Source organism: Callospermophilus lateralis, chromosome 12 (genome assembly GCF_048772815.1).
Source record: "Callospermophilus lateralis isolate mCalLat2 chromosome 12, mCalLat2.hap1, whole genome shotgun sequence".
NCBI classification, from domain to species: Eukaryota; Metazoa; Chordata; class Mammalia; order Rodentia; family Sciuridae; genus Callospermophilus; species Callospermophilus lateralis.
In genome coordinates, this window is record NC_135316.1 from 67369618 (window position 1) to 67392768 (window position 23151).

The window sequence follows — 23151 nt, forward strand, 5'->3', positions numbered from 1 at the left end:
AATAAATGTCAGATTACCATTCAAAATCATCATTTTTACTCAAAAAATTGAGTGATGAAATAAAAATTTTTCTAACATATTGGAAAAAAATCAGAAAACTTTGACAGAAAATCAGATACATTCAAGTGTATCTAGATAAGTGAAAAAGATAAGCGAAAACTAATTCTGTTTGTGGAGGAAAAATTAGCAGTAACCATCAAGATTTAAAATGTACACATTTTTTGCATAAGTGTTTTTAAAGTACATGTATATGATATAATATATGGATATTTACCATTGTCTTAGAAACTTGAAACTGTAAATGTTCAGGGAAAAAATGTTAATGTCCACAAATAAGGACAACTTAGACCATCCACTCAATGGAATACTATGAAACTGTTACAAAGAATAAGAGAGGTCTGGTTTGGGGGGAGGGGGCAGAGAGGGCCTATGGAGAAATCTCTAAATTATATTAAGCCATCAAAGATAAATCCAGAGCATTTTCTTGTGATCCCTCCATATAAGTAGAAAATATATACATGTATCCATTTCCACTTTTATATGTTTCCATGTATCTTATTTAAAATGTTTTATAAGAAAATACACAAGAAAATGTTAGCTATAATTACCATTGAGTAGAGGAACTTGGAGGGCAGGGAAAGAAAGCTTTAATATCAGATATAGTTCTTGTTTGTTAATGTTACAACTTATTACTTCTTCATTCCATCACTAAAGATTTACTGCCCAGATACTGGCCAAATTATGTTGTTCTATTGTGTGCATCTATGAATATGTAACAACACATCCCATCATTATGTACAGCTACAATGCACCAATTAAAACAATGTGAAAGAAAAAAAAGGATGTCCTGCCCACGTGGAAGGCCTTTTGTTTCTTTCTGCTCTCCTTTATTTAAAAATTCCAATATATCTTTTAATATTTAGAGACGTAAAAGAGGAAGACTATTGTTATAAAGCTAAGAACTGCTAGGAAGGAAGAAAAGAGAAAGGGAAGAGAAGAACAGACATCATCCCATTATGAGGCAGGGATGGGGGACAGCAGATAAAAATCTGGTGGGAAAGGGGACAGGGTGCTGATGAGACATCACCATGCAAGAACATTGCTCTAGATGGCAGAAGGGAGGTGCTGGCATAGCTGCACTCAGGATTATTATAGCTAGCAAGGCATATTTACTAGGAAGTGACAGTTTTTTGTACCAAAAAGGATACTTCCAATGAATTAATCTGTTCCACTGAACTGACAGCCACCAAGGATGTATCTGCACGCCTTATAAGCATATTCTTGGTTCATTTATGGGTTCTCACATGGAAGTGCAGTATCTAGTTGGACAAATGCAAAATAAGTTGCTCTTGTTTCAAGGACTGAGCTGGAAACATTAAGAGAATCAAAACACTGTAGGCAGTGGGAGATGACACACAACATCGGAGACAGTGTTCCACTCACCACAAATTTGCTAAGCACCAACCACCTTCCAAACACCTAGATTCGTGCTGAAGGCATGGATACAATTGAGACAGAGCTCTCCACAAAAGAAATCACAGTATAATGAGGGAGGCAGACCCTGAGACAACTGTGATACGAAGCAAAAAGAAATGCATGCTGAACATGAGTTCAAACAATGATGTGGAAATATAAAGACGCAAACAAGAGAAATGGGTGTTCAACATTTTATTTATATCCACCAGCGCTCTCCAAGGAGAGGAAGCATGGCTTATCACTGTGCTACATAACTCCCTACATTCAGGCAGAGCTCTACACAAAGAGGGCACTTCAGTGAAACACCACCTTGGAGATGCCAAGAACAGAACTTCCTGTAAATGTTGTCCAGGTGATCTATGGTAAATGAGGACAACACTGCACACAGTGCCACTGCCTGCACATGCCAGGGGAGGTGTGGGATAGCACCAAGGATCTGTGCTTAGAGTCCAAGCTACCAGCAAGAAGTAGAGGGGTTGCCATCTCCCCATAGAGGTTGTGAGAATCAATACTCTGGGCTCCAATTTGCTAGTAGTGTCCTGCTCTATCCAAGGGTCGGCTATACAACAGAAGGGTGAGTGCAAGTCTGACGGCTTGAGAAACCTGATGAGGCTAGAGTGAAAATCTTGCTCAAAAGCAACGCTCTAGTATAGCAATTGAAAACGAAGATAGAGCCATTTTAAAATCATGTCTGAATCCCACTGGGGCGTGTTCTGACATGGTTCAGCCTGACTGCTTCAAGTAAACATTAAAGTGCCATTGCCTGGCAGGACAAACTTCTCCCAGGAGAGGATGCTCTCTCAACTCAACAAGAGGAAAAGGATGGTGGAAGCAGGAGGGGAAAGGCCAAGAAGTTAAAAAAAAAAAAAAAACTACTGCCTTTGAATGTTAAATCCAAAAGAACTTTTAGGGTAGGGAGAAACCTTAAAGAAACCCTGTTCTGAGGATCTTCACAATGACACTCCCCCACCCCAAAGATGACCTTAGCTAGCAAGAATGAGAAGAAAACAGGGAAACACAACAAAAATTAAGAGAAGACAAGCCAAATCAAAGGAAATAGATATTAATGCTGTAGTAGGAAAATTTTTTAAAAAATAGCACAAATATGTCATTTTAATGTAAATATAAATAAGTGCACTCCAGCTACAATAATCATATGTGTAGTTCTGTATCTCCCACCTAGAAATAATCCCTATCAACTTTCTCCTATTAAAAAAAAACACTTTTCTTTCATTAAAGTTATTGATTTAGTGTGAAAAAATGTAGATACTACAGAAACTATCAAGAAAAACAAAATAGCTGGTACAGTGGTGCACCCTGTAATCCCAGCCTCTTGGGAGGCTGAGGCAAGAGGATCATGAGTTCAAAGCCAGCCTCAGCAATTTAGCAAAGGCCCTAAGCAACATAGCAAGACCCTGTCTCTAAATAAAATACAAAAAAAAAAAAAAGGCTGAGGATGTGGCTCAGTGGTTAAGCACCGGGTTGAATCCCCGGTACCAAAGGGAAAAAAAGAAAAGAAAAACAAAACAATCACTCATAAAATTCCCCACACAGAGATAAGCTCCTTTAACATGTCAGTATATTTTCTTCTTGATTTACACACATAGATTATAACTTCTTATCACCTTGGGTCACATTTTCAGGCTTACCATGTGTTAGGCGTTAGGATAAATTCTACATGCTTTCTCTCATTTGATCCTAGAAACAATGTCATGAGGCAAATAACATCACTATCAGCTCTAACAGATGAGGCTTAGAGAAATGAAGTAATTTGCACAAAGTGCAATAAGGAGGTATGTTTTAACATTTGTCTGCACTCTGTTTTATAATTTATTTTCCATGTACGTGAGCATATTTCCATGTCATTAAAATATGGTAGTAACTGCTGCAAAGATTTCTCAACTCTTAAAAACTTCAAATCCTCTATCACTGAACAAATTGCTTCAAAGTTTCCATTAATCTCATTTTTAAAATGATCAAACTTGTACATCCATCTTGTATACATCTTTGCTTATTTCCTAAGAACTAATGTATACCTTTTAGAACTAACATTTTAACTTTGAGGAAACTTCAGAATTTGATATTGCCAAAGAGACTTCCAGTTTATTTTGTCCCTTGAGTTATTACTGAATGAGTTTGCAATAGTCTACATTAATAGCTACTAGTGTAAGTCCTTGCCCCAGAAAATGCACAAATGATTCACATTTTTTTCTAGAGTTTCTTATTTAATTTCATAATTATTCTCCAGGTTAAAATTTAAAAATAGTTTTTCAAACTAACTCAAGGTCCACTGAAAATTTTATTAGAATTGCATTAAATTCACCCTTAATTTGGACAGAACTATAATTACTGCAATATTGAGTTTTACCACTCAGGAGCATTAGCCATCTCTGCTGTATTCAAATTGATTTTTATGCATTCTAGGAAAGCTTTTGTTTTACAGCTATTGAGCAATTTTTTACATAGTTGGTCTTTGATGGGATCTTTTTTATCCCATTATATTTTTCTAATTAATTTTGCTAGTATTTAAGAAAGCTGATTCGTGTGTGTGTGTGTGTGTGTGTGTGTTTTACACATTTTGTAACCAAGTCTCCTTTATTGAACTCATTTTCTTCTACCATGTCTCAGCTAATTCTCCTGGTTTACAGGCAAATTGCTCTTGTTCATAAATATAATTCCAATTGAAAAACTGATTTTGAATTTTTGTTTCTTATCAAGCTGCCTAAAATAATTTCCAAACTTTGTTCCAGGTAATATTAATAGTCTTCCTCCAAATAACTTTGCATTAAGGGTTTCCCATCAAATACCTTTGAGAAGTACTAGGTTAGAATTTTCAGGATATCGATTCATGTAGGGATTGCAAACAACCTTATGTTTTTCACTGTTCTAGAACCTCACCACTAAAGATAATGTTGGTTATTGCTTTGGAAAAATATGTATGTCAAGAATATCCTTTTTTTTTTTTCATAGTTCACTGAAGTGTTATGGGTGGTTTTTTGTGTTTTTTTTTTTTGACAAAAGTTAAAATTTATCAATGTCTTTTTTGTTACTAAAGAGATGGCCAAACATTTTTTCTCTCAATTTTTTTTCCTATTGCAGTGATAAGATATAGTAAGTTATAGATGGCTAATTATCTTTGTATTCCTAGAATAAACTCTACTTTGCCTTGGTAAATTACTATTTCAGAGAAAAATTCCAGTAGTTGAATATTCTTTTTCTTTTTTTTTTGGGGGGGGGCAGGTTACTGGGGATTGAACTCAGGTGTACTTGACCACTGAACCACATCCCCAGTCTTATTTTGTATTTTATTTAGAGACAGGGTTTCACTGTGTTGCTTAGGGTCTCACTAGTTGCTGAAGCTGGCTTTAAACTCACGATCCTCCTGCCTCAGCCTCCAGAGCCACTGGGATTACAGGCATGCGCCACTATGCCCAGCTGAATTTTCTTTCAGACCTCAATCTCTGTCCTTATGAGACCATGTATCTACAAGGGGTGGGGGTGGGGGCACACACATGCACATGTGCTTCGTTTATCAGACTATAACATCATGGGGATGATAGTTAAATAAAATACTAAAGTGTTTCATCTTTTCCTTAGTCTGAAACATTTATAAAGCACACACGAAAAAAAATAAAATCTGTTCTTGAACATTTGAAAGAACTTGCTTCTAAAATTATCCAATTTCAGTCCACTGGGGAAAGTAATTCTCAGAAAACTTTCCAAATCATGTATTTTCATTAGCCTTTGTGTATTTTAATTCTTTGAGTCATTTTATAGTTATATTTTCCTGGAAAAAATTTCACATAATCCAGATTTTTAATATATTAGCACAGTATTACCTGTAGGAATTTATATGTAATCTTTTCCAAATCTATGGTTCCAGTTCTTTTCTTATAATGTTGTGTATTTGCTAATCTCTTCTCGATTAGACTTCCTGCAGATTTATTTTGACTTTATCAAAAAGTAAGTGGCTGGATTTTTACAACAGCTATTTCTTCAAGTTTTATTATTAATTTCTGTTCTTATCATAATTACTTCCTTCAGTATCATTTAATATTCTTGCTCTAAATTCTTGGATTGGATGCTTAATTCATTTCTTTCCTTTTTTAGTATTGAATGGATTAAAGTTTTAGTTTTCTTTCTCTAAGCACAGCTTTGATGCATTCCCCATAAAATGTTTTTACTAGAATTTTTTATGGGTTCCTCAAAAATTTTGTCACCCAAAATATTTTCTGATTTTTTTTTAGTGTTTTGCTTTCTAAACAACTATAAAATTAATAACCATGCAAACATCAATAAGTGCAATCAGCCTATCAGAGATTTTAAGAAATTCCTGAAAGGTAAAGGGAAGATAGAATAAGTTACCTGGGAAAGCACATGGGTAGGATCAACTGGAGCTGAGTTGGCAGTGCTTCTGAAGGGGCTCTCAGAGGGAATGCTGGGGTGACCAACTGGAGATCTGTATTGAGAGCAGCCTGGTGGTGGGCTCTGTCCCCTCCCACTCTTGTGCTGCATAGCAGGAAGCACCGACACAATTCTCTGGGTAAACAGGGAAAGGATAATGGGAGATGGTCTCAGAGGAAAAGGGTAAGGTCCCTAGAACCCAGGCCACAGGAAAAAAGAGGAGCTACCACACCCAGAAGACAAGCTCCCCATTCACCACACTTAGCAACATGTCCAAATAAACATGAGAAGAATCACCAAATATTTGAGGCACAAAATCATGGGCAATAAAAATTTAAATGGAAAGACAAAAAATATACAGTTAGCATATTAAATATAAAACTTTAATGTTTGTATAATTACCATCAATGGAGAGATGAGAAAGAATATAGTAATCCTTAAGCAGAACCCTGCTATGAAAAAGTAAATCAGCTATCTTGGTGAGTAAACAGATTCAATACAAGTGTCAAATAAGTATGGCAGAGTTTTGAAATAATCTACTGAGTAGGATGACCTAGCTAAGGACTTCTACCAGAATGAAAGGAAAACAAGGGAAGAGAGGAAATATAAGAAACAATGAAGAGATATGGAGAAGAGATCTGGAATGTCTGAAATCCATTTGATAGATGTCCTGAGAATGGCACCCAGGGACAGTGCAGGGGAATAAACATAAAAGGGAAAAGGAAAACTGAAGAGATACACATATGTTCCGATTAAGAAAGACAACCAAAGGCTAGGCAAGATTAAAAACAAAAGCACACACCGTAAAATTTCTGGTCGCAGAGGAAGGGAGGGAGAAAAACAGAAAGAGGCAATAAATAAATGGAACCAGAGAAAATGCAACCAGAGAGTCAGAAAAATAAAATATCATTAATGAAAAGTAAATTATGCGACAAGAATTCAAACGTGAAATTACACTAGCAACCATAATAAATAAGAACAAATCAAATCTACCTTTACTATAAAACTGAATAAAAGGAAAACCATCCATTTTGGTCACTAGAAATCTATTTTAAACCAGGTGACACAGGTTAAAATTAAATGAGAAAAGAAAATGCCACATAAATGATAACAACAAGAACAAAAAGCAGGTACAGGAAATATCAGAATGAGAAAATAGACCAATAAAATGAATCAAGCTGAAAAATCATTAAATGGAAAGAACAGAATACTTCAAATCAATAAAAAATCTATTCTGAAAGACTTTTGCCTTAGTCTCAATGGTTGCGAATACAGCTCATGTCCATAGGAGAACCCATCACAATCTAGGAGAAAGGAACTCCTGTGAACCACTTGGGACTGAATCCTAGGGCTGGGATGGAGTCCCCTTTCTCTGACACAAAGACTGTGCAAAGTGGGATGGATGCCTGAAGAAAAATCAGGGTTGTAGGAGAGAAAGAGGCAATTAACATTATTATAGCTCCCTGAAGTCATCACTACCCATAATTCATTTCCTTACAACATTAATTACTAAAATATAGGGGTGAATCACTATAAAACAAAATGTACAATGTTTCTTTCTTTGCCTCATTTTAATTGCTATCTTCTCCATTAAAATGTAAATTTCAGGAGAGCCAGGACCTTGTCTATATTGTTCTTTTTTAAATTATTATTTTACTTTATCGATGATCTTTATTAAGTGGAGAAGGCTTCTATTTCTTTTATTAAATCAATTTTAACTGACACAAAAGAACATAAAAATTGTGCACATTAACAAGGCATCATGTGAATTTTAATGAATGTGTACGTTATATAATGTTTAAAGCAAGCTAAACACATCTATCTCCTCAAACACTTTATGGTTAAAGTGTTTCTTTATGGTTAAAGTGTTTACATTTCTTTATGGTTGAAACTTCAGTCCTTTTCCTCTATGTTTCTGAAATTCAGAGTACACTCTGGTGTGTATAGTCAACCTCCTGTTCAGAACCAGGTGACACAGGTTAAAATAAACTAACTATAACTTAGTATCTGATGATCAACATTTCCCCCCTCCCTCCACCCCCAGCTTATTCTGTTTTTAATTGTAGCTACAGCATCTTGTGCAAAGTTCAACACATAATAGATATTCAGTACATGTGCGTTGATAGAATGAATGAATGAACAAATACTGGGATAGATTACTCTGAGGTAGATCAATAAGAAGAGCACAGTTTTGTTTTGTTTTGTTTTTTAAGTCAGAAAAAGAAACCTTTAAAGGTTATCACACAGTGTTAGAGTTATAGAGAGATAGGTATTGCAAAAAAGACCACTGAATTGTATATTCAGAAGCTACTTTACCTTTAGAGAGCAATTTCAGTAAAAGCATTTGTGAATATGAACCAGTTCATAAGGAATTAAGGATGAAATGCATAATAAACAAGTGGTTGCAGTAAGATTTTGTCTTTCTTCGCCCTTGGTAAAAACAGAAGAAGGGGTTTCTCTGAGGATAGCAGAATCAAGGAAGGAGTGAGTTGGTTGATTTATTTTAGAATGGTAGGAGTGAGCATACTCACTGACAAAAAAAAAGTCAGTGAAGAATATATAGAAGGGATAAGAAAAAAGAAAATTCTAAATAAGTATCTAGAAGAGGGAACTGAATCAAATTAAAATACTAAGAGGTTAACCTTAATGATAAACCTATTGTCCTCAGAGGCCAAGAAGAACATGGAAGTCAGAGATGCCTGGAGCTAAATAAATGTATTGAGACCTTAATTTAATTTAAATTATCTCTCTCTGAATTACTCCATAGCATGCATTCAAAGAATGTTTGTTGAATGAAAGTAATGAATAAACAGGAATAGTTGCAATGACACACATGTATCATTTTCTCTCTCTATTCTTACCATAAACATGATATTATTGCTTTCTTAGGGTAAATCACCGAGTGATAAGGAAGGAGAGGGTCTACCCATTGGGGAATGCCTTCAGTGGATACCTCCCAATGACAGATTGAGCAAGGAGGGAGGAGAAGCAAAAATAAAGTAGAACAGATGGGTAAATATCCTTATATATTTTACTGTTATGAAGTCCCTAAAGAAGGAATTATCTAGGTACTAAATTTATTCATTTCACTGACAGCCACATCCAATAATCTAGATAAAAGGAGAGATAATAAAAATGTGTTCAATCAATAACCAGAAAGCACATATGTCCCAAAAATTTGTCTAAATCTAGACTAAAAACAAGATTAAGAAATAAAATGTTTAATTTTCAGTGTCCAACAGCTCAACCTGAAAATGAAATCTGATTTTCTAAAGTCTTTAGTATTCACCTTGTGAAATGTTCTACTTTTAGTAGTTTTCATGTCCCAAATATATAACCCAACTTTATAAAACACTACTTAAAATCCACAAGATGTTCTTTTAGAGGAAATCATGCCTACGACTGACTACAGTCTCCTTAGTAGGTAAGTACCTCAGAACTTGATATTAAGTTGGAAGCTCACATAAAGAGTCAAACAATTTCACATCATTTGACAGACATTATTGAAAATACAATATGAATATACTCCAGATTTAGCTTCTACTTAACAATTATTAGAATCTTGCTGTAATGCTGTTTATTTAACTGGGGATTTTAAGATGAAGAGATTTGATTGTCAAAACAAAAAGATAGTCGCTTGCTAAAAAATACTAAGAGGTAAAAATGTTTCATGGTTCTTTATTGCTTACATAGTAGCTTAATCACTAAATTTTCAACTCAATGTTATTTTTCTCAATGGTTTAATGACCACCTACCAGGCACAATATGGTCACTAAAGTCATTTATACTGCCTGCCTCATGAAACATGAGTGAGGAAGGGGTTGGCCACTATTGGGAGGACTGTGGCACTTAAAAGGATCAAATTACTTCACAATGTGATTTTTACATCTAATGGCTATAATAAACATCCTTGTGAAGCAAAAGAAATAGGGAAAAATAAACTGAACCAAGGAAATAAAAATGGGAGTTAGAATTCTAGTTAATTGTATAACTGGAAAAAAACAGGTTTGAGAGATGTTCTAGAAAAAGGTTTTTATCAACCAGCAATATAGCAAGAGGAATATTAGGACAGGAGAATATGATATTCATCTGGTCGCTGGTCTTCCTCAGCATTCTCATCTCATGCTAAAGAGCTTCTGACCCTCTGAACCTATTCATCAAAGGTGAGAGCCACCATTGTTTCCATTCGAGAAATTTCATTTGGTTGATGTGGATGGGCCCTTCAGCACTTGGAGGTATCTAATTTATTTCACTTATTTTTATTGCTTAAACTATTTGTAAAGCCTCAGATATTTGTGTACATATGTAGTATATCTTTATGTATTGTTATATGTGTCTAGTTCTAGGTGAATACTGAAGCCAGTTTCATAACTCTGTATGCCTACTTTGCTATGTATCATAGTACTCTCTCCATCTATAATTTCACATAAAATGTCAGTGATGTTGGCTATGTTTTATTTTGCAGATCAGAAGTCCACACTTGCTCCATGGTCTTTTCCATGAATTGCCATCTCCAGCTGTGTAGCACACTGCAGCCTGCAATGGGGGCTAGGTATGCCAATGATGTTGACCACAAGGATCCATCCCTATACTCTTAAAATATGCCTAAAATTCATCTCTTATCAATGCTTGTGTTATTTTTTCAAAATTTTCATGTATCTAAATATTTCTGCTCAGAAGCCCTTAAAAAATACCCACTACTTCAAGCAAACAATTAGCAATAACTAGTAGGGTCACATAAATACCTTCTGCTGTTGTTCATCTTTCATCTTTTGCAATCGTTGGTTTTCCTTCTCTCTTAGAGAATCTTTATAAGCTCGGTTACCAGCCTGTAAAGATACAGTGGGGAAAAGTTCATAGGAAAAACATCACCACAGTACATCAATCTGCTCAGGATGGACTGGTGCTAATAATTCAACCTCTGTACTGAGCAAACACTAAGCTCTCCACATATACTGGCTTATTGAGTGATTTATGCATGCATCTGAAGACATCCCTTGGGATATATAAAAAGAAGGCTAGTATAAGCACAATCATCCAGCACATTTTAAAGGATGATTTAACTGTTTGTTTAATTAAGCTTTAAAATTTTCCCCTCAGAGATAACCAACATAATTTATTCCTTCTGGTAGAAGTTGAAGATATTTTCAAGAATATCCCAACTAGCTGATGAGTCCCTATCAGAGACAGGCAATAGTGGAACTGACATTAGAAGCACTGACATGTCCACTGCTCATTAATGATATCCTATTAAATTTGTCAACTGGCGATTGATACCATATAATTCCAACGATGCTTTTATTTTTTCTGAATTTTTGCAACCCTAATCTGTACCTGAAGCACATTTCTAGCTCTGAGAAGGAAAGCAAAGCCTGTTCTGGAGCACAGGAGCCTCAGGAGAGCCAGGACCTGCTGTAGGATGTCCTTCTGTCATTCTGACCCACCAACCACATCACGGTTCACACACTGGCCTAGTGACCACATATTCTGAAATGTATGAGATTTCAATTACAGAGGGTCCCTGATTTACAATGGTTTGACTTGTGATTTTTCAAGTCCATAATGGTGCAAAAGCGGTACACATGCTAGAGAAATTGTATTTCAAAGTTTGATCTTTTCCCAGGCTAGCAATATGCAGTAAAATACTATCTCTACATGCTTAGCAGGGGCAGTGAGCTGCAGCTCCCGTCAGACCCACGATCACAAGGATAAACCACTGGCACTCTACACTGTGTGTGTTGCTAAGCTAGGCTGTTCGATGGAGCAGGAGTATTAAATGCATTTTCAATCTTGTGATATTTTCAACTTAGGGTGGGTTTATTGGAATATAACCCCATCAAGAACATCTGTATTCTGTTCATTTGTCATGTGCTTCTTCTCCCTCGCATTGACTTGTAGGCCCAGCTCCTGAAAGGCAGAGAGGCCAGCCTAAAACCCAATCCTTAGGAAATTCCACTCTTCTCATAAAACTCCCAGCAGCACCGCAGCATCAAGCTACATATTTCAGGCCTCGTTCTCTGAACTAATAATCCATAAAGTTCATGTAGGCTGTTTCCCCCTTTTTCCTTACTGTAATTTTTCTCAAGCACTTCTTAGTTCATTCTCCCATTCCTGTCACTATAAAAACCCATATATCATCAAACAGTAAGAACCACTTTCCAGTGAGAGAGAGAGAAGCTTTTGGAATTGTACCATCTCCAGGAATACCAATGAGAATAGTGGAGCTCCATGTGTTCAGAAATCCCTCATATCTCCAAAGTCTACTATATCAGACAAGTAAAACTACAAACTATCATTGTCTTTTATCTATATGCAAGCACAAGGGGACTGTGAAAAGCTACTGAAGGTAGGGAGTGGCTCTCTGATGACCCCCTCTTTTTTATATTACAGAAGGTGAGTCTTCATCGCAAATATTTTACATAAGACATAGCAAGCAGGGAAGAAAGGAAACTGAGGGAAGAAGACAGTTTCTGTTTAGGAAATTCAAAAGCAGAGTATTATATATCATTAAAGTAAATATTATGACTTAGGCAAAGAATTGAAATTCTATTTGAATACCTTCCTTTTAAACTCACTGCTTTGTTCTTATATCAGAATATGGGTCCTAGTTTTCGATTGAGAAATATAATGGTTATTAGACATAAAAGGTGTCATTTAAAAGGCCACAGAAACTAGAAAGTCACATGGTACTTTAGATATGGAGTGTTTAAAGTCACTTGCAGTCTTAATGCATGCTTACCCAGATGTAATCTGTAGGCAGGGCAGGAAGTTTCTGTTCAAAAATAATAAGAGAGGGGAGAAAAAAACTTTTGATCTCTATTTTTCTTAGTTCTTAATACCAGAAATGTCTAAGTTACTGTATCAACAAATTTTTCTAGCATTAAATATTCATTTAATATAATATTTATGCTCAACTTTTGTCATTCAACAAAGTACATTTTGCTCATCTTCCCCCAAAGCTATGCTGATGATACATTTATTCAATAAACAATATTTAAGTGTCTCATCTTGAAGCACTGTATCAAGACACAATCCTGGGGCCTCAAGCAGTTAGAGCCTCATGTGGAAGTCAGACAAAGAGAGCAAGCATTTCAGTACTGTAATACTATATTGTCACAATACAGGAAAACATTTAATTAAACTAGATCAAGGACATCTTCTCCAAGTGGGTGAAACTAAGCTGTGTTTAAAAAAATAAGTAGGAATCAGACTAAGAATGGAAAATACCACCAAAGCAATAAATGGAAATTAGCATTGTAAGAGTTTGCTAGGGAGAGAAGAGCCAGCGAGAGAGCATGCAAGAGAGTTTGCTAGGGTTTCCAGAACAAAGTGCCACAGACTTGTATCTTAAAGATCAAAAATTTACTATCTCATGACTCTGGAGGATAGAAATAAAAAATCGAGGTCTCTTCAGGTTGATTGCTTCTATGAGGGGAGGATCTATCTGTTCCAGGCCTTTCTCCTTGACTTGTAGATGGCCATCTTTACCCTGTCTCTCCACATCATGTTCGTTTTATGCATGTCTCTATGTCCAACTGGCTCCTTTTATAAGGATCCCTTTCATCCTCATTAGAATCTACCCTAACAGACTTATTTTAATTTAATTACCTCTATGAAGACCCGATCTCCAAATAAGGTCACATTCTGAGATGCTGGGGGTTAGCCCTCAAACATATAAACTGAGATGGGGGCACAAGGCAGCCCATGATAACTGTTACATTCTCAAGACAGAGAAAGCGGGGTTTTGTTCTTTTCTTCTCCCAGAAATTACCCTGAAGAGAGGAGAAAACGAACACAAACTCTATCTTCAAAACCCAAGAGACATCTGTATTCACAGGTGAAAATCTGTGAAGACACAGAAGATGAAGAGATAGTATAAAATCCAGGTGGTCTGGGATTTGAATTATCGGAATTCCATAAAGAGAAAATGAAGGTTAATAAACTGAAGAAATAACACAAATCATCTAGAACTACTGATTAATTTCTAGATTGAAAATGAATTTTTAAAGACCTCACCAGACTAAGCTACATCATTACAGAAAATCAGAAAAATAAATGGAGATATTAACATATTTTCAGGGGAAACAGAGAGAAACCCTCATATAAGAACCAAAATTCAGCTGAACTTGGAGTTCTCATGAACCAACCTTTTCTTCTCCAAAATTAGAAGAGCAATGTCTTCAAAATTCTGAGGGAAAATTATTTCCAAATTGGAAGAGTTACCAGTTAAATTTCAAGCCAAATATAAGGGCTCAATAAAGATAATTTCAGATATGGAAGGACCTGAACATGTTTGCCTTCCATACATCTTCTCTGGGGAAGCTACTAAATAATATGTTCCACCAAAACAAAGAAATAAAGCAGGAAAATAAAAGAAATGAGGTCCAGAAATTGGAAGATTCAAGATAAGAAAGCAATAAAAGAGATTCCCAGGATGGCTTCAAGGCAGTGATTCTCAACCTTGGCTGCACTTTAGAACCACCTGGGGAGCTTTTCAAAATCCTGAGACCTAGACCACAATATGGCAGGATCCCTGGGGGTGAGACCCAGGCAGCAGCAATTTTTAAAGCTCCCCAGGTTAGCCCACTGTGCAGAGGAGACTGAGGACCATTATGTTCAGGGAAAGTCCCAGAACAATATCTGTGTAGCAGCACTATAAAAAAACCAATGCAGTTTAGAGGGGGTGGTAAGAGGAACCCAATGGGGAGGGAGGGCAGAATTGACAGCTATCTGGCATAAAATGAAAAATCATACAGAAATTTCAATCAATTGATATATGGTTGAATAGTCACAAAAGCCAAAGACAGTCAGATATGCAAAGGAAACTAAGAAAATGTAAAAAATAAAGGAAAACGCTTAAAAAGTTAAAAAGAAAGAAAATGTAACCAGAATATTCTAACTGGCCAGGTAGCAAGAAAAGGAAAATCATGAAATACTGAAAAATTACACTGGGAGAATAAGAAGAAAAAAAATGTGTTAATAAGGTTTAAAATGGATCAGAGATAGCAATTTACAAGTTCATAGACACTGAGCACCAAATAACAAAAGAAACAACTAGGAGAGTGAGGTGGGATAAATAATGCCACCTCCCAAAGATGTCCCCATCCTAACTCCTGGAACCTCTTAATGTTACTTTATATGGCAAAAGGGATTCTGTAGAAATTAAAGATCTTGGGATAGGGAGATGGGCTTGGATTGTTCTGATGCACCCAGTGTAATCAATATGATCCTTATAACTGGAAGACAAAAGGTCGAAGAGTGGAGAGAAGATGACATGAAACAGAAGCAGAGATTAGAGCACTGAAGCCATGGGACAAGAAGCCAAGGAATGCCTGACACCAAGAGAGGCAAGGAACAGATGCCCCAGAAGAAGCCACCAGCAGGTACTCTGCTAACCACTTGGTTTTAGTTAGCACCCTAAGACTCATTCCAAATTTCTGGACCCCAGAAATTAAAGTGAATAAATTTATGTTGAATTAAATCACTAAGTTTGTGATGATTTGTTACACAGCAATAGGAAATACAAGGAGTCTGAAGTATTGGAGGAGAAGTAGAATCAAAGGGATACAAGAGGGACATAGATATTTGAGTGTCATTTGCAATCTTGAAAGAAAGAATACATGACACATGAATTAAAATAACCAAACTGCATAGAGTGTGCAGGGCAGAATGAGCGCATGAGTATAGGACAGTCTCTGAAACACTAATATGCACACAGATCACCCATGGATGGTGTTAAAAATGCAGATTCTGACTCGGGGGTCCAGAGTGGGGCCTATGATTTGTTTTCATTTCCATAAGTTCTCAGGTGATGGCCATGTGGGTGGTCCAAGGACCACATTTAGAGGAGCAAAGATCTAGAGTGGAGGCCAGTCCTCCAGACCCTAGAAGACTGAGGAGAAGCAGGTGGGAGGAGGGGGGGTGGGGGAGATAGGGAGGGAGGGAATGAGAATATATCAAGAAGCAGGTAGGTAGTGAAGGAGGGAGAAAAGGGGAGACAAGACAGGGACAAGAAGAAGGACAGAGAGTAGAAAGCAGATAGATATATAAGCTAAGGCATTTTGATCTTATCCTTGAAGATCTAGGGAGCCACTCAATGATCTGGGGAAGTGGAACAAGAAGATACTTTAAAAAAAGAAAAAAGAAATGGCTATTCTTTGTAGAAGAAAAAGAAGATAGGAATTGGAAAACATTTACTATGCAACTGGAAATATTCAGTGATGATGACTGAGGAAGGTATGACCTTCTGCCCCTCACACACACACAGCACAGAGAACTCCATCAACATGCATATAAGTGAGCTCTGTAAATACCTGTGGTCTAAAGTACTAAACCTGAAGGACTTTTTCATCAACATAACTATATAGTATTAATTAAACTCCACATTTAAATAAAAAAAGAAGAATTTTTTTTTATTTTATTAATTTTTTAAGTATATGATAGCAGAATGCATTACAAAGTATACAAAGTATTTTCACACCAATTCATGTCTTAAGAAGAAAGATTTTCTCAGAAAAATTGTGTTAGGTAGTATAATTAAAATTAGCAAAAAGAAAAGCAAATCCTCCCAGCTACTCATATCCCATAGAGATGGGAATCACACATTTTCCACACTATACATTAACCACAACTAAGGCAAACCCCAAGTGCCCTCTTTTAACAGAGAAGAAATGCTCTTCACAGAAGTGTAATGTACATATTTGATTTTCCTAAAGCATTAGAAATGGTTCCACAAAGCATTCTCAGAAGAATTCTATGCATATGGATTAGACAGAATGAGAAGAGTAAAATATGGGTAAAAAGTCAGCTAAATATATTGAACACCAAAAACTTATTAATAGTTTGGTGTCAAAATGAGAGCAGCTATTGCAAGCAGTTCATAAGGAACCATCCTGGGGCCAATCCTGCTCTATATTTTCTATTGATAGCTCTGAGGATTGTGTGACAAATGCACTAATCAATCCACAGAATATGCAGCTCTGGGAGCACTGCTAATGCTTTGGACGATAATATTAAAATTCAGGATGATCTTGTTAAATTGAAGAAATAAGCCAAGATCAATAGAGCAAGCTCACACAGTTCTGCCAGGTGTTGCAAATCACAGGATTCAGAAGCTCTCAAACAGAAAGCAAGACCACCCTGGCAAACAAAACCCCAGCTGGTAGAGCCACCCAACTCCTGTCACCCTCCACTCCCTTTCAGCCACAAGGATATCCAGACAGATGATGAGGAGTGTCATCTACACATGATTTAACCCCATTACCTACAGCTTCTCAATTCTTTCCCCAGATCCTGCAATGAGGGGACAGAAATGAGGGATTTCAATTGATATGACTCATGAAAGACCCACACTGGCAAATTTAGACTTTGAAACACCACATCAGAGGCAGTGGCAGAAGGAGGGGACATATAAAGCTTTGTAGGAAGGAGTACCATGAACTTTTAGAAGAGTGTCATAATGTCCTCCTAACATTCTAAAACATGGTTCCTAATGAGAAAGGGATGGGGATGGGGGAAGATGAAGATCAAGTTTCTCTAACGACATAAGTTTTCCAGGTTTGGGGCAGATCAATATTAAGACTTTTTAAAACTTATATCCATCTTTTCCTTTCCAGGGACATCCTTAGTGACATTTATTCTCTTATCCCTGATTAGCTGGTCAATAACCAAGCCCTAGCTGCTTTCATCTTCTAAGCTCTCTTTCCTTTCCTTTGCATCCCTTCACCTGCTGTCCTAGTTGACATCTTCATCACTCCTCACCCAGACTGGGGCAGAAGCCTTAGCGACTTCCTTATCTCTCTATTCCTTTAGATACATCCTCAACACAGTTATCAGCATGATGCAGTCAAAACACTTAAATCTGACCTTGAGCCCTCCTGGTTTACAACATTTCTGTACTCACAGAATGAGGTGCAAGTCCTCCAACGTGGCATACAAACATCTTCAGGGGGTTTTCTACCAGCAACTCCATCAGCTTCTTGTGTGGGGATTTCTAAATGCCTCAATGTCTGGGTGGTGCTATTAATATTTTGTGCCCATGCGCCATGGATGCCCTTGAAACTCTATAGGATAAACTCTCTCACACAAGTAGCTACTGGTACCCTAATTGAGCAAAGCCTCTTATGGCTCCTGATTGCTTCTGCAGCCTTCTAGTTCCCTTCTCCTCTGCAGCTCCGCCTCTTCTTCCCCAAATGAGCCATGCTTTTTTTTCTCGCCTTTATACCTGTTTTTGCTTCTGTGTCTTAATTAACTCTGACACCTGGAGTGATTCTTGGCTTTACTAACTCACCTTTAAAACATCAGCTCAGGTGTCCCTTTACTAGGAAGTGTCCCTACACACACAGTCTGACACAAATGCTTCTTCCTAACCAAGTGCTTTCTGACTGTTTTTCTCCCTCATTCTACTAGAGTGCTCTGTGCACACAGTAGACTTTAAGTTGACATACGAATTTGAGGGAAAGATGGGTGATGACTGGGCAAGGACAATGACTTTACAGATGACCGTTGTGTAGGTAATAAATATCCACGTGATTTTGTAGCTCATTGAGCAGTTGAGGTCAAAGTTTCAGATCAGGCCATCTGCCTTTACTTCCAAAGTTCTATGCTGTCCCAGTCACTCAATGACCTTAACCACAGTCTCTAAACAGTTCCTTGGAAGGTGCCAAACAGCACCCCGCCTGATGTTCTACTTACCTGTGTAGAGAACTGCAGGTCACGAGGAGCAGTTTGACAGGCACTTCTGTTTGGCAACTCTGCGTCCAGTTTGCTCAAGAATGCAGCAGTTGTGCTACCAGAAACACAAATAGGTGTTAGTGCCTTCATAAAAATAGAGACCCCGTTGTTTATTGTGGCTTTGGATCCTAACCTAGACTTTTATTGGGAGATGACTGAAAGTATCCCAGGGAGAACAAAAGGTTAGGTGGAGAGCAAGTTACAGTCTCAAATCAAAACAAGACTGCCTTCTTGAAGAACATTAGTTTGAAAAATAGAAAACTAGGTTTGTGAAATGCAAACCTATGATTTCATTTTTCCCACTCTGTGTTACTGACGTGGAGATGACACTTTCTCAGACTCCACAGTACAGGGCCTAATTTCCTATGTGAATATTTCAAGTCAAACACCAGACTCCAGTATGGAATTGTGCAACATGAATCCCTTCAACACCTCATTTCACACCAGTCTTACATTAAGCCCTTCACTCACCAGGAGTCTTTCTCCAGTCCCCATCTTCCTCATGGCTTTGACTACCTACAGGATATATGCACCTTCTAATTCAGCAGCTCTTTCCCATCTATTGAGATTCTAAAACCAGAAATGAACCCTCTGTCTCCAGACACACACTCAGATGTACATTTGAGTCAAGGCGTGCAGAGAACCTCCATCCACAGAGGTTAAAAAGTGATGCTGATTCTGGCCTGCATTTCTGACATTTCCTTAGAGCTCTGAAAGGTTGACCTAGAAATTTCTTTAATGAGACATTTCTTCTTCTTAATGAGAAGTTCTTTGTTTTTCCTTTAATCCAAGCCACCACCCCAATTTCTCCTCTCACTTAATGTCAGTCACAGACCATTGAAATTAGTTCCCATTCCTTTCTGTAATGACTGCTCCATTCTGTTTGGGTTATTTTCTACTCCCTTGTCCTTTTCCCATGGAATTTATGGGATTTTTTTTTAACCTCTTATTCCACATTTATAACCAAACACCTCATTGAGGCCTGATTTATATGGTGGCAGACTCTCGCAGCCTGCTCCCATCCATCTCCTTCCTGATGTCCTGCTGTTTCTATACTGCTAAGATCAGAGTCACCAAGTACTTAGGAAGTGGGCATGAAACACAAAGGGTTCAGTAAGAACCAATATCATCCAGTGCGGAGTGGTGGAATCAACAAGAGGAATTAGAAATTTTAAAAGAAGAGAGATACCAATACCCCCATTGAACAATTCCTTAGGTAGAATCTGGCATTTAAGTCAGCTTAGAGGGTTGCTGGAAAGAAGGATCTAAAAGTGAAACAAAACACAAAACCCTAAGAAGTGTAAGACTTTGGCAGTTGAGACACACAGGCCTTCCATTTATCTAGGATTACTTATCTCACCCAGATTAAGACAAAGAGACTAATGGAGTCACACACCTGGAAGCCACCCCACTGTCTGGAGTTTTAGGAAGTCATCAGTCAAAAGTGTAAAAAGAAGAGTTGCCAGAAGTTTGGATGAGAATTTTTGAATATTGTTAGTGGAGTGCAGACACGGGGAAAAGTAGGGACAAAGAAACTCAGTGGTACGGAAGGAACTGCAGACCTCGTTGACTGACAGGGGCTCACTGTGCGCTGCCCACTGCTTCTTTCCTGCTAATGCCAAGCACAAACTGGGTGGGTGCAGAGCCACCAGCCACACTGTCCCATCCAGACTGCAAGAGTAAAGCATGGTGACAGACCTGGGACTGATATGGAAATATAAATAGGGGACTAAGGAGAATGTGGATTATTTCCAAGCAATGAACAATACAAACAAGGAAAGCCTTGAGTTACTAAGCTATGTGGTGTTTTTCTACTATTGGCACAGTGCCTGGTAGATAATAGAATTCCCATATACTAAACTGAATTGGGATCCCTGTAGGTAACTGTGGTCATCAGTTCTAAAAATAAAATAACCTTGTTGAAGAACAAACGCAGGAAAATGGCCTTGAGGGAAGTCCAACTAGACTAAGAATCTAAACTTTGGGCACTCTGAGCCAGCTTTCCCTTGGTGTTCCTGCTATCTATTGCAGGTGGGTGGTCCTCTCATATTTTATCACTCTGACCCATGCATGAATAAAGGACTTCTTTTACTCTCCACAGAGCAACTGGTTAGACTGGTTTTGGAGATTTAATTTGCAGGTCCAACTTTGATCTTCAAGGATCCTTCCTGCTTGTTCTTGGGATGATTCCTATGGCTTATTCCTAAAGTTTCATCAGGATTGCTTCTCCTCAATATCTCACAGCTGCAGCAGGGATGCTAAACATTCACCAAAACTTATGTTCTCCTCTTATCCTGGTCATACTCCATTATAGTATTTCCTAGCCTCCCTGACAGCAAAGATTGGCAATGAATGTCCAATGAATGTGAGATGAGATAATGCACACCATTTCCAGGACTGAAGTTTATTTTAAATTTCCCAGGTACATGCCTCCATACATTTTGGCCAAATGCTTATATGAAAAAGGGTTAACTTATAGAGAAACTTTGGACGTTATATAGTGAAATTGGTAGAGTTTCTGTCCATTTTTGTACCTGAGTACCTGATGGGAGGGAGCCTAATGTCAAACCTGTTCACTCGTATCTTAAATGAGCAAGATAAAAACCACAGATAACACTCAAACTCTATATATTTTGGGGCCTGTTTAAGACAGCAATTAGCCTATCCTGAAAATACAACATAAAGAAATATGTAAAGAGAACGATTTCTCACTTCCAAAAGTACATAAGAAGCCAAGAAAAGCTGAAGAAGAATAGGAAAAAGAATTTTCAAGGATTCCATTTGGCTTCTCAGTCATTTCAGAACTTTAGGATAAAAAGGGAATGCTGGGAAAGCAGGGAAGATTACTCATTCTTGAGATGTCTGTGTTTCATATCTAGGAACCACCTAGACCCAGAGTATAAAAATTAGCATTAATTTATCCTAAAATAACTAAAACTTTGTCTAGATTGAAGATAGGTATGGGTTTGAGGAAATTCACTTTGAAAAAATTAGGGAAAGATAAGAAAATGGCTTGTTGTATTGTAGTATGATGGAATATTTATAACTGTCAATGAAGAGTCATCAGTAACAAAATTTGACCCCCATAAAATGACAAAAAAAAAAAAAAACTAGGAAGGGCCACAGAGAGTAAAGTTTACCCTTGAGGGCTCCTTTGAATAGCCCAGAATTGCAAAAGGCAATTCCTGTAAAGTTATTTGATTTGAGAATTAGAAAACTGGGATTTTCAATAGTCCAAATATATATATATATGTTGGACCTAGAGGTGTAGTTCAGTGGTAGAACGCTCACCTAGGACATGTGAGGCACTGGGCTCAATCCTTAGCACCACATAAAAACAAATAAATAAAGGCATTGTGTCCATATACAATTAAAAAAATAATGTGCTAAAAAAAACCCAAAAATTAACATGGACACGTAGAAGTTGGTGAGTCAAGAGACTAATATCAGGGTTACAAGGTATTAAGCAACTTTCCCTACCTAGTTGCCCATATCTGCCAACTACAAATTACGACAGGATATATAAGAATATTCCCATCAAAATGTTAAACTACAATTATAAACAGTCATAATGGGGAAGGTACTCCTGTTGAAAAGTAAGTAACAAACGTCTCTCCTGGTACTTTTTATGTTGCTGGGGAGTAAATGGAGCAGTGCTACTTTCCCTCACCTTCTGTTAACTTCCACACAAACTCAAATGACTACAGGGCTCAGACAAATGAGTGAGGGAAACAGGAGCTCAGACCTGGTGATAAATGACAATTGCCACTGAGGTCAATGATAGAGGCCAGAGAGTGTGTCCGGGATTTTGACAAACTAGAGAGTGAGCTTCCACGTAAAGGGATCAGCTACTTCTTAGCTCCAGACTGTTGCTGTCCATGGGAGCCCAGGCCAACATGCCAGATGTCCCAGTTCTCACTGTCACAACAAAATGCTGAGATTTTTAATGTGAAATGATTTGGCAACTAATAAAAAAAAAATGGAACACTGAGGGCCAATGCTGTGTGATCAAATATAAACACACCAAAGAAAACATCTACAGTGGCACACATCTGTAATCCCAGTGACTCAGGAGGCTGAGGCAGGAGGATCATGAATTCAAAGCCAGCCTCAGCAACAGTAAGGCTCTAAGCAACTCAGTGAGACCCTGTCTCTAAATAAAATAGGGCTGGGGATATGGCTCAGTGGTCGAGTGCCCCCGAGTTCAATTCTCGGTACTAAAAAAAGAAGAAGAAAAAGAAAACATCTACTTGTCAGATGTGCCCCCAAAGTCCTCCTAACTCTGACAGGCTGATTTTGTTTCTGCCTGTTTGGGTTGGCACTGTTGACAATGCATTTTTAACTATATATGCTTTATGTTTATTTTAAAAGAAAGAATAAGCAAGGCTGAATTCTATTATTAAAGAAAGGGCTGAGAAATAGTGGCTTTGCAGTTTTATGTCCATCATCTAACAGTTGGAGAGAGAAGGGTATCAGACAATATTTCATATTTATGCCTCATACTAAGGTATAGCACTTCATTTACAGTTTATAACTCTA

General features: G+C 37.5%; 1 protein-coding gene across 7 annotated transcripts in view; it reads right to left on the reverse strand.

The window, feature by feature from the left end:
- Positions 1–23151, reverse strand: part of Epsti1 (epithelial stromal interaction 1) — a 132045-nt gene that overhangs the window by 16341 nt on the left and 92553 nt on the right. For 4 of the 7 annotated variants that reach the window (XM_076871897.1, XM_076871900.1, XM_076871899.1 and 1 more), the window contains 4 exons: positions 18574–18667; positions 12620–12652; positions 10626–10709; positions 5842–6015 (listed from right to left, as the gene is read on the reverse strand). In XM_076871897.1, the coding sequence (XP_076728012.1) occupies positions 5842–6015; positions 10626–10709; positions 12620–12652; positions 18574–18667 (385 nt within the window). The remainder of the gene's footprint in view (positions 1–5841; positions 6016–10625; positions 10710–12619; positions 12653–18573; positions 18668–23151) is intronic. The other 3 variants (XM_076871896.1, XM_076871898.1, XM_076871901.1) reach the window with 3 other exon arrangements.